Source organism: Coenobita brevimanus, chromosome 46 (assembly GCF_032717465.1).
Source record: "Coenobita brevimanus isolate Jiangsu-jjx chromosome 46, ASM3271746v2, whole genome shotgun sequence".
NCBI lineage: Eukaryota > Metazoa > Arthropoda > Malacostraca > Decapoda > Coenobitidae > Coenobita > Coenobita brevimanus.
In genome coordinates, this window is record NC_136999.1 from 54,603,382 (window position 1) to 54,617,721 (window position 14,340).

General features: G+C 45.5%; 1 protein-coding gene across 1 annotated transcript in view; it reads left to right on the top strand.

Annotated features, from left to right (window-relative positions):
* Nucleotides 1-10,885: 10,885 nt before the first annotated feature.
* Nucleotides 10,886-14,340, top strand: part of LOC145398778 (parkin coregulated gene protein homolog) — a 26,493-nt gene continuing 23,038 nt past the window's right edge. The window contains exons 1-2 of the mRNA XM_080271587.1: nucleotides 10,886-11,113; nucleotides 12,688-12,703. Of these exons, the coding sequence (XP_080127713.1) occupies nucleotides 10,886-11,113; nucleotides 12,688-12,703 (244 nt within the window). The remainder of the gene's footprint in view (nucleotides 11,114-12,687; nucleotides 12,704-14,340) is intronic.

A 14,340-nucleotide genomic window follows, 5' to 3' on the forward strand; every position in this document is an offset into this window, starting at 1 on the left:
AAGACAATAGATTAACTGAGTACCGTACATCATCCAATCAAGTTCATTACCATCTCCAAATCCAACAGGCTACCAAATCATGCTTATTCATTATCTGACGGATTTTTCATTATCAAATCGGCCCTGTTTTGGTAATGAAAAATACCAAATGTCAAGTTGCCCAACGTTTGGTGGGAGGCCCCTCCTGGTGGGAGGCCCGGGGCCCAGGCCCCGTGGGCCCACCCCTGAGGCCGGCCCTGGTGGGTGCACTGATACTAGCGTTTTTAGTGCAGAGAGAGAGAGGTGAGGGGACGCGCGTGACTATCGGCTTGAGGATCAGAGGGGAGAGGGTGATGAGGCCAGAAGAGGGGAAAACAGACCTGACCCTCTCATCGTCGGCACAAGTCTGTCAAAGTTCAGGATGCGGCGCTATCTCATGAAGACCTCTGGACTAAAATTCAAGAAATAATTTTATTTTAATGCTGATCCAACAAAGGTCAAGGTCACGTGATATGTTGGCAAGGGTTGGGAGTGGCCATGCTGTGTCTAGGAGCACTCTCTCTCTCTCTCTCTCTCTCTCTCTCTCTCTCTCTCTCTCTCTCTCTCTCTCTCTCTCTCTCTCTCTCGTTTTATCTATTTATTTATCTATCTGTTTATCGTTTTAAGCTACAACTTGAAGGATATATCTTACACTTCCATTTCCAAAAGCCTCTGCAAAGCCAAAGTCGAAAGTCGCGGCAAAAATAAAATATGAAATAGGCGATTAGAGTGAAATTATTACATTTCTCAGTATATCAGCACCTTCAATATTTTATCCTCGCCAGACAACTTCACTTAACATTGGGCAGGCATCTCCCATACTCCTTTCACCTTAACTTGGCCCAAGTTTTCGTCCTTTCACGTAGTTCAGTGGTAGAATTAGTACTGTGGGTCTACACCCTTTCCACGGCACTTCTTCGTGACTAGCATCGTATTCTAGTGTTAATCAGTTGCTGCAAGTCATGAATCAAGATGGAGGGATGGTAGTTTTAGGCCAGCTTGAAGTAAAAGAGATATAGCAAAGGGGGATAGAAGAAATTTAATAACCCTTTGAGTCCAATGATGTGTTTTATATACTCGAGCATACTCAGGCGATTATATTCAGCCCGAGAATTATTTTTTTTAATTTGGGTTCTTTATTTACCATTCAGTACAAGCCCCAACACCCTGGCCAACACTGTCCCTGAAGGCCAAGCAGGGAGGGGTGCATGAGGAAAACAAAATCGGTATCTTAGGGCATAGAAGGTACAAAGGTACTTATCATTACAAGCACAGTAATGAACAGAGACATTCAATGATACATACTGTACATGGTACAAAGTTGGCACAGTATTTATCATTACATGTTTTGATATGAGTGAAGTGGTACATAGATACACACGTATGTACATACATATGCAGAGAGAGGCACATATGCACACATACATGTACGTATATATCTATACATATATGTATATATTTACACACATGTAGCCATAGACATACTGCATGTACAGGATAGGTACACATGTATAAAGATAAGGGTATGTGTACAGGCGTGCATACATATACATATGCAACATGCACATATATATGATATATATACACAGATAGGGAGACATATATATACATATACACCCTAAGCAGATACATACACATAGTCACATATACAGGTGGGTAGATAGAAAAAAAACACGAAATGCATTATAAAATTACATCTTGATTCAAAATCCCAGCACTAGGACAATACATGCACATGCACCTGATGTGTGCGTGTGTGCGTGGACAACACACACACACACACACACACACACACACACACACACACACACACACGCACACACACACACACCAAAATGTCCAAACATTGTCCTAGTGCCAGGGCATTACAATGAAAGGAAATCGGGGTGAAGGGTGAGAATGTCTTCGAGTACATCAAGATGTGTGATGAAGTAGGTACACAAAGCAGAAAACAAGAGTCCAGAGGGTCTGAAGGGGGCAATAACAGGGCAGTTAACGACGTGATGGCATAATGCTTCATCCATGGCACTGTGACAGAGTTTACATGGCCTGTTGTCGGTCGGTCGTCCGGTGTTTTCCCCTGGGCAGTGATACCCCAGGCGAATGCGGGCGACGGCTACATCACAGCGGCGCGGCGGGTGTGGGTGGGGCGCTTGCCATAGGTGTGTCTCACGCCACGGGAAGTGTCATAGTGCTGGATGGTGACACTAGTGGCACGTTCAGCATCGGTATGCAGGGCTAGGTCCTCCCTGGACTCCTCAAGAAGGATTCTCCTGACAATTGTCGTGGACACAGGGAGGCGGATGGCAGGTAGGGGGAGGTTACAGGCAGCTCGGGTCAGGCGATCTGCCTGGTGGTGGCGGATGTGACCAACATGGGCTGGGATCCAAATAAAAGAAACCCTGCGACCAAGAGCATGAGCCTGATGCAGACGAGAGCAGAGGGAGGCGAGGAGAGGGGAGGGGCGTCGGGGGGGGGGGTTGCGAAGTAAGGCAAGGGTAGCTTGGGAATCGCTGATGATTAGACCTGGTAGGTGATGAGAGATAAGGAAGTCAAGAGCAGAGATTATAACAGATAGTTCACGCTGGGTACTGCTGGCCTAGTTGGGAAGGCGGTGGGAGGTGGAGAAGACGGGGAAAGCAGAGTTGGTAAATGGCATGCAAGCAGCTCCCGCCCGGCCGTTAGCGAGGACAGAACCGTCAGTGTAGACGTGAACAGGAGGGGAAGGGTAGGTGCAGGCTACGGAGTTAAAGGTTTCAGTGACGGAGAGCTGTGGGAGGATTGGTACACGGTCAGAAGCAGTGGCAGAAGGTGTGCACAGCAGGGGTCGTACGTGTCCAGGTAGGGGGCAAAGGGACAGTAGGGATGGGAGTGACAAGATCAGCACGGATGCTGGTGGGATCACGGCCAGAAAGCTGGAGAGGACAGTTGAATGCTGATCGAATTCGTTTTAGCCAGGATGCCAGGCCTGGCACGTGAGTATGCCGGATCCGATCTAGGTGAGGGGAATCCGTGAGAGAACGTCAACCAGTCAGGAGGAAAAGGATGATGCAGGAGACGGAAATGTGGTCAGACACTGTGTGGCAAAGCAGACTCCAAGCATATGAATGCGATCGGTGATGGGACACAGATTGAGTTCATGGAACATGTTGACTACCCTGGCAGACCTGGGGCAGTGAAGAATGAGGCGCATCGTCCAATTTTGTACCACTTCAAGTGGTCGGAGCTGTGCTGGGGGGACCAGGGAGAGGGATAGCATGATAATCAAGAAGGGAGCGAATATATAACAGGTAAAACGAACAAGCGATGGGGATGATAATCCCATGCGAACCACAAGTGAACGTGCCAAGGAGTTTATGTCTGCTGTGAAGGCGGGTGCAGATAGTGAAGACATACTGGGAGGGATTAAAGAGGGAAGAAAGGGGAATTCCGAGGTATGTATAATCCTGCACTACCTCAAGATGAGAGCCGAGGAGGGTTATAGTTGTGCAAGCAAACCTATGAGTGAGGGATCGTGTAAACAGTTTGGTTTTGGCAGTGTTGATAATCAATCCACAACCAGATGCAGCCTGGCCGAACTTAACTAGGAGACGCTGAAGAGTGACAGGAGAAGGGGAGTGGATGCAGATATCATCAGAAAAGGTTAGGCTCAGAGAGGAGTCAGGGACAGGACCTAAAAGACGGAGGAGTCGAGTCATGAGAATATTGAAGAGAATGGGGCTAAGTACCCCACCCTAAGGTGTGCCAAGGCTGAAGGGTCGATAATCACTAACCGCCCCACAAAACAGAACCTGAGAGTGACGATGAGACAGGCAGCTTTCCAACCAGCAGAACAGGTGGCCAGATACACCCAGGTGGGCAAGTTCGTCAAGGATGACGTCACGGTTTGCGACGTCGCTTGAGATAAACGGCAATATTTTTAAAAGTAACCTTTCCAATACTATAACTTTTTTTCCGTTTTCTACCTATTACCAGACGATTATATTGAGCTCGAAAGCAACTGCAATATATTTAAAGTAACCCCTCCAACACCATAATTTTTTTTTTTCCTTTTTCTACCAATTACCAGACGATTATATTCAGCTTCAGATCAACTGCAATATATTTAAACGTAACCCCTCCAATATTATAACTTTATTACCGTTTTTTTCCTATTACCAGACGATTTTACGAGCAACTGCAGTATATTTAAAAGTAACCCCTCCAATACTACAACATTTTCCGTTTTCTTCCTATTACCAGACGATTTTATTCAGCTTAGGCGAGGCAGGTGCCAGGGAAGGGGTTTATGGAGGCTGTATCTAACCCTTCCAGTTGGGAAAGGCTCTCTACGGCTGAATAAAATCGTCTGGGGACAGCAAAAGTATGGTGAAGGGTGGGGTTTGGGTTGACTACGTTAACTACGTCTGCAAACTCAGCATCATTTGTGAGGATTGTGTTCATGGTTTCTTTCTCACGTCTCTCTCTCTCTCTGTCTATTCTCTGTCTGTCTACCTGCCTTTCTACCTACCTGTCTATCTGTCCGTCTGTTAATCTGGCTGTTTATCTATCTAGCTATCTGTCTACTGCTTTATCCATCTACTTATGTTTATGTACAATATGTATGTATAGTTGAATCTCTCTCTCTTTAATATTCCAACACATTTCTCTCCCACTACTCTTTCTCTCTCTACTGGAAGAGATATACGAAGCACAATAAAGGGTCTCAGTGGGCAGTTTGGAAAATCGCTAAGGAGGTGCTGGGGAGCCTCCATACCCTACGAGAATATGGACCCATCTCGAGCAAGTGTGTCAGCGATCGTACGAGGACAAAATCTCATGTAAAATCCCTCCATTACCTCCGGGTGAAGCCTATCCAGAACCACCTTGATATCCGTGGCCGGTCCATCCAGCAGAGTCATTCAGTGTGTGCTCACTATTGTGTCAGGATCACTGCCGGTCGGTCTGTAAGGAATTTGGCGGCAATTGCTCTGCTATTAGAAGAAGAGGAGGAAGAAAAAGTTCGTGGGAGGAGGAAAGGGTTATGGGTACACCAGTCACTGAAAATGAGGAGGTTCGAGGGAGACTTCTGGACCCTGTATAAAGAACTGGCAGATGATGAGGTAAAATTTTTCAGTAGTCCTGCTGGAGCAGTACCTTGGGAGTGATATAGCATGTCCTGTATTAAGGCTGAGTGATATAGCATGTCCTGTATTAAGGCTGGGTGATATAGCATGTCCTGTAAGGCTGAGTGATATAGCATGTCCTGTATTAAGGCTGAGTGATATAGCATGTCCTGTATTAAGGCTGAGTGATATAGCATGTCCTGTATTAAGGCTGAGTGATATAGCATGTCCTGTATTAAGGCTGAGTGATATAGCATGTCCTGTATTAAGGCTGAGTGATATAGCATGTCCTGTATTAAGGCCAGAAAAACAGTGAATTTTACAAAGATTATGAGTTATAATTTCACGTATAATAAACTACTAACACACTCACCTGGTTTGTTTACTTCCTCGCCAATCGCTTTCAGTATCTTATCTTCGTGCAGATTATCACTGTACTTCCTGTTAGTCATATCAAATAACTCTTCATAAGAACGCATAAGTTCGATCCGCCTTTCGTCCATGATGCCAGACAATGAAATGTATGTGTTATCTACAAAGACAAGGCGGTAACAGCGAGTCGTGGAATGGACGGGCCTGCCTGTCTGAACCAGAACGGGCCGTGTGAATCGGCCATCATGTGAACGAGGATATGTAGCGTACCCGTCCATTCCACGATATAGGTAACACATACAGTTCATTGTTTGGCATCACGGACGAAAGGTTGATCGAACTTGTGCGTTCTTATGAAGAATTATTTGATATGACTAGCAAGAACTAGAAGTACAGTGATAATCTGCATAAAGATAAGATATGGAAAGTGATTGGCAAGGAAGTAAACAAACCAGGTGTGTCATTAGTTTATTACTGTATAGATGAAATTATAACTCATATTCTTTGCAGGTAAAATTCGCTGTTTTTTCTTGCCTTAATACAGGACATGTTATATCACTCCCAAGGTAGTGCTCCAGCAGGACTTGGAGCCTATAAAGAACATCTCTCTACCCATAGCCAGACGCCATAATCCCGTAGGGGGTGGCCGTATGACAGTTAGTTGTTTTACTGGGAGGGGCACTAATCCTCCACCAACTCACTTGTCGACACGTAGAGAACACGTATGAGTTGGTTATATGGTTACCACCCAGAGTTGTAAATGGTTTCCTGACGTACAGGAAACCATTAGGCTTGTCACTCAATGTAAAGCCACCTTAGACGGAAAGAAGAGTAATAAAAAGTGACAAGAAAGATGGGAAAAATAGGAAGAGTGGAGGGAGGACACAGAAAAAAAAATGATAATGGTGAAGGAAGAAGTAGGCAGCACCACATCGTGAGTGGGTGATAGTCGCCACCACCTACCACCAGTAAATAACATACAAGAATATTTTAACGTTCCAGATGCAAATAAACATCTATGGAGAGGTTTATGAGTGACGGGGAGTGTGAGTTAGAGAGAGGGCAGGGAGGCGATTTGTTTGTGACCACCCCCATTCAGGATTAGGGCGTCGGCCTGTAAATGTGCACTTGACATCATTAAAACCTGGTACAGGATCAATGTGTAGCAGAGGTGTAGCATTTGGTATAGTCAGCCAAAAAAGTCGTGTCTTCGTTCCTAACCCCGTAAATATTCGAAGAGGTAAATCGAAGCAGCAGGGATAGCGTCACAAGTCTGGCAACTGTGTCATACCAGACGGTGGTGGGGGTGAGTGGTTTGGGGTGCCACGTATTACTGTCGGGTGGAAATTGTTTGGAATAACAGACTGGGTAATAGGGTTATGGTCAACTATTATCACTGTTATGTCAATAAATGTCTACATATCCATCATCATGAGTTTACATGTAATCAAAATATACTGCAGTTTCATATACATGGGTTGTCATGTCCAATTCATCTTTGATATTTGGAATACTACAGAGGACGGAATAACAGTGGAATACGTTTCATAACAAATGTTTGGAATTTAATGAAACGTCACGATTATGATACAAAACAGCTTTTATTAGTGATAACTAGAATCTCCCCTCTATTTCCCGTCGTCCAGTATAGATAACTGAATGTCTGTGATGATATGACTATATGCTGGTGGGTGTATATCTTGGTTTCATCACCTTGCGTAACACCTGTGGCTGGGTTTCCCCATAGATATAAGTAAGACTAGATGCCGCATCGCCCATTCTTCAGTACGGCAGCGGTGCGTCTGTTCGTCCGCCATCTTGGAGTGGTCAAACATGTAATAGTGGGGCTTGTTTTAGAGTGAATTCAGACTATGAGAATGAATGTTGTTGTGGTGGAGGTGGTGATGGTGGTTACTGTTGTGGTGGTGGTGATGGTGGTTACTGTTGTGGTGGTGGTGATGGTGGTTAATGTTGTGGTGGGGGTGATGGTGGTTATTGTACTGGTAGTGGTGGTTGTTCCTGTTATGGTGGTGGTGGTGATGGTGGTTTTTGTTGTTATTGTGGTGGTGGTGGTGGTGGTAATTGTTGTGGTGGTGGTTGCTGTCGTGGTGGTTGTTTTTGTCGTGGTGGTGGTTGTTGTCGTGGTGGTTGTTGTGGTGGTGTTGTTGTCGTGGTATTGTCGTGGTGGTGGTTGTTGTAGTGATGGTGGTTGTTGTGATGGTGGTGGTTGCTTTTGTGGTGGTTGTTGTTGTGGTTATTGTGATGGTAATGGTTGATGTGGTAGTGGTTGTGGTGATGGTGGTGGTTGTTGTTGTTGTGGTGGTGGTGGTGGTTGTCGTGGTGATTGTTTTTGTGATGGTTGTGGTTGTTGTTGCTGTTGTGGTGGTTGTGGTGGTGGTGGTTGTTGTTGTGGTTGTTGTGGTGGTGGTAGTTGTTGTTGTGGTGGTGGTAGTTGTTGTTGTGGTGGTGGTGGTAGTTGTTGTTGTGGTGGTGGTGGTAGTTGTTGTTGTGGTGGTGGTGGTAGTTGTTGTTGTTGTGGTGGTGGTGGTGGTGGTAGTTGTTGTTGTTGTTGTTGTGGTGGTGGTGGTGGCTGTTGTTGTGGTGGTAATGGTTGTGGTTCCTGGTTCATCTGAAGCGTGAACTCGGTGGACTGCAGGTTTAAACTTCCCTTCTGCAACCCACCATCCTCCTTTCTGGGGATAGGGAAGCAGCTGAGGGACGTTTGCATAACCAGACAGTTGAGCCGCTCATGCTATCGGTGTCACTCTTGATATATTCCGACGCTTTCTACACCCAAAAGCAGCTGTGCTGCAGGATTTCTAGGTAAATGGTGGTCAACTTTGCCCATTGTCAGCAACACGACATCGTCTGCCTCGACCGTTTCAAGATGGCGGCCGGGCAGACGCATCTCAAATAGACTTATTTATATCTATGGGTTTCCCTCATCCCTTTACCAAAACACTAACCACTTGTGGAATGCTTTTCTTGTTATTAATGTGAAGGCACCGCATGCGTCTGCCACACCACACATGGTATATATACAATATATCCTGCCATGTTCAGAAGGCAAACATACTGTAAAAACACAGCTTTCTGTCCTTTATTCCGATGTCATGTGGCTTCTTGATACCCGACGGAGGGGGTGTGGCAGGAAAGTCGGGAGGGGGCGGGGTTGCTCCTCGTCGTTTCATTTAACGTTTGATTGGCTACACGATTTAGGCATTATTTCTGGCTGACGATACATTTCATTATTTACAGGTATTAACTCACGTGTAATATCACATTTAGCACCTTTACTATGCGGTGTAATGCTAGACTACACTGCCAACAACAACTACAGCACACACATCCTTCATTACCCCACCTCCACCCCCAAACCACTCACCCCCACCACCGTCTGGTCCGACACAGTTGCCAGACTTGTGAAGCTATCCCTTCTGCTTGGACTTATCTGTTCGAATATTTGCTGGGTTCGGAAAGAAGACACGACTTTTTTTGGCTGACTGTACACTTAACCTTGACATAATCACGTATTCGTTGGTGGCACTGACATCAATGAACGGTGTTAAATATTAGTTGAAATGACCAAGTAACCGTGATACATGTTCGTTAGAAATTGTAGCTAGACCTCCACATTACACACGCACACTGTACTAGGTTCAAATGTTACCTAATGTACCTTATTTATGCGATTTAAGTTTGTATATAAACGCTACAAGTAAAATACAAGATTATGGTAAACTGCCCAAAAGATATCTCTGAGAAGGAAGTGTTGGGGAGACTGAAGAAGGTATGTAAACAAGAGCTCATCACGCCTGTCTCTCCACCCTCGCACTAGTCGCCCCAGGAAATGATGGCAGTGGTTCAGATTGCTTCGGTCACTCTGCCAGATGATCAACGAAAACTTAGTGAATATAAGGTAAACATTCTGTATCTACATCACTCCTTGTCATCGAAAAATATACACAAACTTTCACACTGTACACATGATTTTCTACCCTTAAGTTCCTGGCACCACTTTCTGCTTCAGTGTGTGTGTGTGTGTGTGTGTGTGTGTGTGTGTGTGTGTGTGTGTGTGTGTTTTCTATAGGTATGACACCTTTCGTTTTCACATTAGTTTTTTCGTGTGTTCGGTGATGATATCTTTTTGTAGATTTGTAAGTTGATCATCCTTTTCGTCATCATCATTAACATCATCATCATCATCAACATCAAATCATCATCATCATCATCATCATCAAAATCATCATCAACAGCATCATCACCATCAACAGCATCATCATCACCATCCCGAGCTTTTTTCCCACCTAAGGATGGACTTAGGTAGGATATAGAAAATAAGAAAGAGAAAACACGAAAGAGAGAGAACTATTAACACCAAGCTCGGTAAAATAGGCCAGACATTCATTCACACATCATTCAAGGTCACGGAATCCTGCCTCCACCTTACAGGCCTAACTCTCCTTCGACAATCGTGTTAATAAAGTGTGCCAAACCCTGATCATGTGCGCTTCTGTATGCAGTTCATTCAAACATCTTAATTCCCTGTCAGTACCCTTCCCTCATCACTTCCATACTTCGCTGTCTTATAAACTACATTTCCAGTGATACAAGTTTTAAACATTTGAGAGGTCCCACTAACATTATTTGGTTCTGTACACATTTCTTTTCTTATGGATAGATTATATTTCACCGTCAACACATGATGGGTAAAATAACTGAATGCAAAGTTTAAAATATATGGTGGTAGGTGAGGTACGTTTGAGTGCTCGTGCGCGGGGTCGCCATGGCTACGAAGGAACAACACAAGTGGAGGAACCTGTTGATGGCGCATCGATACAGCCAAGACAGTGCTGCTGGTGACCTCAGCCCTCCTACACCCTCACCACTCCACACACACATCACCGCCTCACACACTCACTTCACCTCCTATACTCAACCTCCAGCCTCTCACTCATCAACTTTCCAGCCATATCCATCTGATCCCCATTCAAGTTTTCGCAAAAAAGGAAAGCAAAAAAAATAGTTACCCAGAATGAAGTGTGTAGCAGTAACCTAAGGAACTTAAATGTAAACATCTACATCAACATCTGAAGGTTTTCGCGACAGTGCACAGTTTTTCAGGTGAGCACATGATAAGGAAGGCTGTGCACGATAAGGAACAAGCCAGAAGCATCTGGGATAAAGCTAATATTGAAAAAAAGACTAGGGTTTGGTGCTGAACTAATTTGTTTACATTTTACAACTTTGATTCTGTGTTCGTGACCCTCTGGACTACACAGACCAGACTCGTGGTGGAGGCGAGTGAGAATCGTGTGACGCTGAACGTTTAAGAGTAACACCGTCGGCATGTGTGTGACGAGATGATGAACGTGAGGGAGTAGAGCACAATGACCTCCGTGCGCGGCGTCAATAATGGGCAGTTTCGCGGGCGTCTCACGGGCAGGTCACAGAGCCAGCCCTCCCGCCCGCACTCACGCCAGCCCGCCCACGCCCTCACCGACACCCAGACCAAGGCCAGCACCCAGTCTGCCAGCCCCTCCAGCCGCAGGGCCAGGAAGGAGTGGACCATCGACGGTGTCAGCGTCAGGCGGAGACACTCATCAAACCCACACCAGGTACTGTAGTAGTAGTAGTAGTTGTTGTAGTACCGGTAGTAATGGAAGTAGTAGTGGAAGTAATAGTAATAGTAATAGAAAGAGTAGTAGTATTAGTAGTAGTAGTTGTGGTGGTGGTGGTGGTGCAAGTAATAGTAGTAGTAGTAATAGTAATAGTGGTAGTAGTAGTAGTAGTCGTCCCAGGTTCATCTGAAATGTAAACCTAGTGGACTGCAGGCTGAAGTTGCCCTCATCCTGCAGTCCACCAACTTCCTTTTCATGGACAGGGAAGGAGATGAGGCACGATTGTATAACCAGGCAATCCTCGTGATCCGTATACCTCCATCGGGTCAGTCAGATTTCTCTCTCTCTCTCTCTCACACACACACACACACACACACACACACACACACACACACACACACACACACACCACAGACCCACTCTAAACTCCAGGAAAACAGTGGCAGCCTGTCTGATGGAAAATGACAGTACCGATTAAGTAATGCCGACAGACTTGCTTAGTTTCATCATAATGTTAGCAGTATTTATTATCGAAGTCATTTTTAATACGGTACCAGGCCATTTTTTCCCATGTCTAATCTTGTTACCTGACATTTTCAAACATTTTGGGGAAGGTTTTAGTTTTCGAGATGAAGCAAGATTAAAAATATATACAGTAATGGCTGTTTAGTTTTGAAAGGCCGAAGGAACAGCGGACACAACGGTACAGGGATGACAGGAAGGCAAATAGGATACGACAAAAGTTGAGACCCACATAAACACTTTCATACAAACTCCCATACACAGCTAAACTAAACTATCCTCTTTTCACCTTCACTTGGCTCAGATTTTGCCCTTTTGCCACTTTTGTAACTGAGGGGCAGAAAAAGACAATCCTTCGGATCTACAGCCCGTCCATAGCACTTCTTCGTGACTGGCATGATATTCTAGCATTAGCCTCACGTTACGACTCAGCACTGAAGTTGGAGAGACGGCAAATTTGGGCCAAGTTTGAGTGAAGTGGGTATAGTAACACAAGCCCTACCACCTCTGACACACACACACACACACACACACACACACACTCCTCCTTCCCAGTGCTTTTCCTACAGTACAACCCTTATGTTTTTAGTGTTATTTTGGTTACTGAAATTTAATATTAAGTAAGGGTGCTTCTGTCAACCCACCAATCTGATCTACAAGGATTGCCCCACACACCACATTACACCACACCACGCCACACCACAGTACACAACACTGCATCACACCACAACCCTTCCCCACACACCACACCACACCATACCCCTTTCCCACTCACCATCACACCACACCACACTCTTCTCCACGCACCACACCACACCATACCACACTCTTCTCCACACACCACACCACACCACACTCTTCTCCACACACCACACCACACCACACTCTTCTCCACACACCACACCACACCACACTCTTCTCCACACACCACACCACACCACACTCAGTATCCTCACCCTCCATCAACTAACCCTGACACAACAACAACAACAACAACAACAACAGCAACAACAACAACAACAACAACAAGGACAGCAAGAGCAATCAAGTCCATTAGCGGCGGGTGTTTGGCCCCCCTCTCCCCCCCCCAAGGGTCTCAGTGTGGTGGTAGTGGTAGGCGTGGGGTTGAATTTGCCACATCCACAGCCACATCCACATTGTCACATCCACAGTCACATCCACATTGTCACATCCACAGTCACATCCACATTGTCACATCCACATTACCACATCCACATTGCCACATCTACAATCACATCCACATTGTCACATCCACATTACCACATCCAGTCACATCCACATTGTCACATCCACATTACCACATCCACATTGTCACATTCACATTGTCACATCCACATTACCACATCCATTCAAATCCACATTGTCACATCCACATTGTCATATCCACATTACCACATCCATTCACATCCACATTGTCACATCCAGTCACATCCACATTGTCACATCCACATTGCCACATCCACAGTCACATCCACATTGTCACATCCACAGTCACATCCACATTGCCACATCCACAGTCACATCCACAGTCACATCCACATTGTCACATCCACATTGCCACATCCACATTGTCACATCCACATTGCCACATCCACAGTCACATCCACATTGCCATATCCACATTGTCACATCCACATTGTCACATCCACATTGTCACATCCACATTGTCACATCCACATTGCCATATCCACATTGCCACATCCACATTGTCACATCCACATCCACATCCACATTGTCACATCCAGTCACATCCACATTGTCACATCCAGTCACATCCACATCCACATTGTCACATCCAGCCACATCCACATTGTCACATCAACATTGCCACATCCACATTGTCACATCCACATTGTCACATCCACAGTCACATCCACAGTCACATCCACATTGCCACATCCACAGTAACATCCACATTGCAACATCCACAGTCACATCCACATTTCCACATCCACAGTAACATCCACATTGCAACATCCACATTGTCACATCCACATTGTCACATCCACAGTCACATCCACATTGCAACATCCACATTGTCACATCCACATTGTCACATCCACAGTCACATCCACATTGTCACATCCACAGTCACATCCACATTGCAACATCCACAGTCACATCCACATTGTCACATCCACAGTCACATCCACATTGTCACATCCACATTGTCACATCCACATTGTCACATCCACATTGTCACATCCACATTGTCACATCCACAGTCACATCCACATTGTCACATCCACATTGCCACATCCACAGTCACATCCACAGTCACATCCACATTGTCACATCCACAGTCACATCCACATTGCCACATCCACATTGTCACATCCACATTGCCACATCCACATTGTCACATCCACAGTCACATCCACATTGTCACATCCACATTGTCACATCCACATTGTCACATCCACAGTCACATCCACATTGCCACATCCACATTGCCACATCCACATTGTCACATCCACATTGCCACATCCACAGTCACATCCACAGTCACATCCATATTGTCACATCCACAGTCACATCCACAGTCACATCCACAGTCACATCCACATTGCCACATCCACATTGTCACATCCACATTGTCACATCCACATTGCCACATCCACATTGCCACATCCACAGTCACATCCACATTGTCACATCCACATTGTCACATCCACATTCTC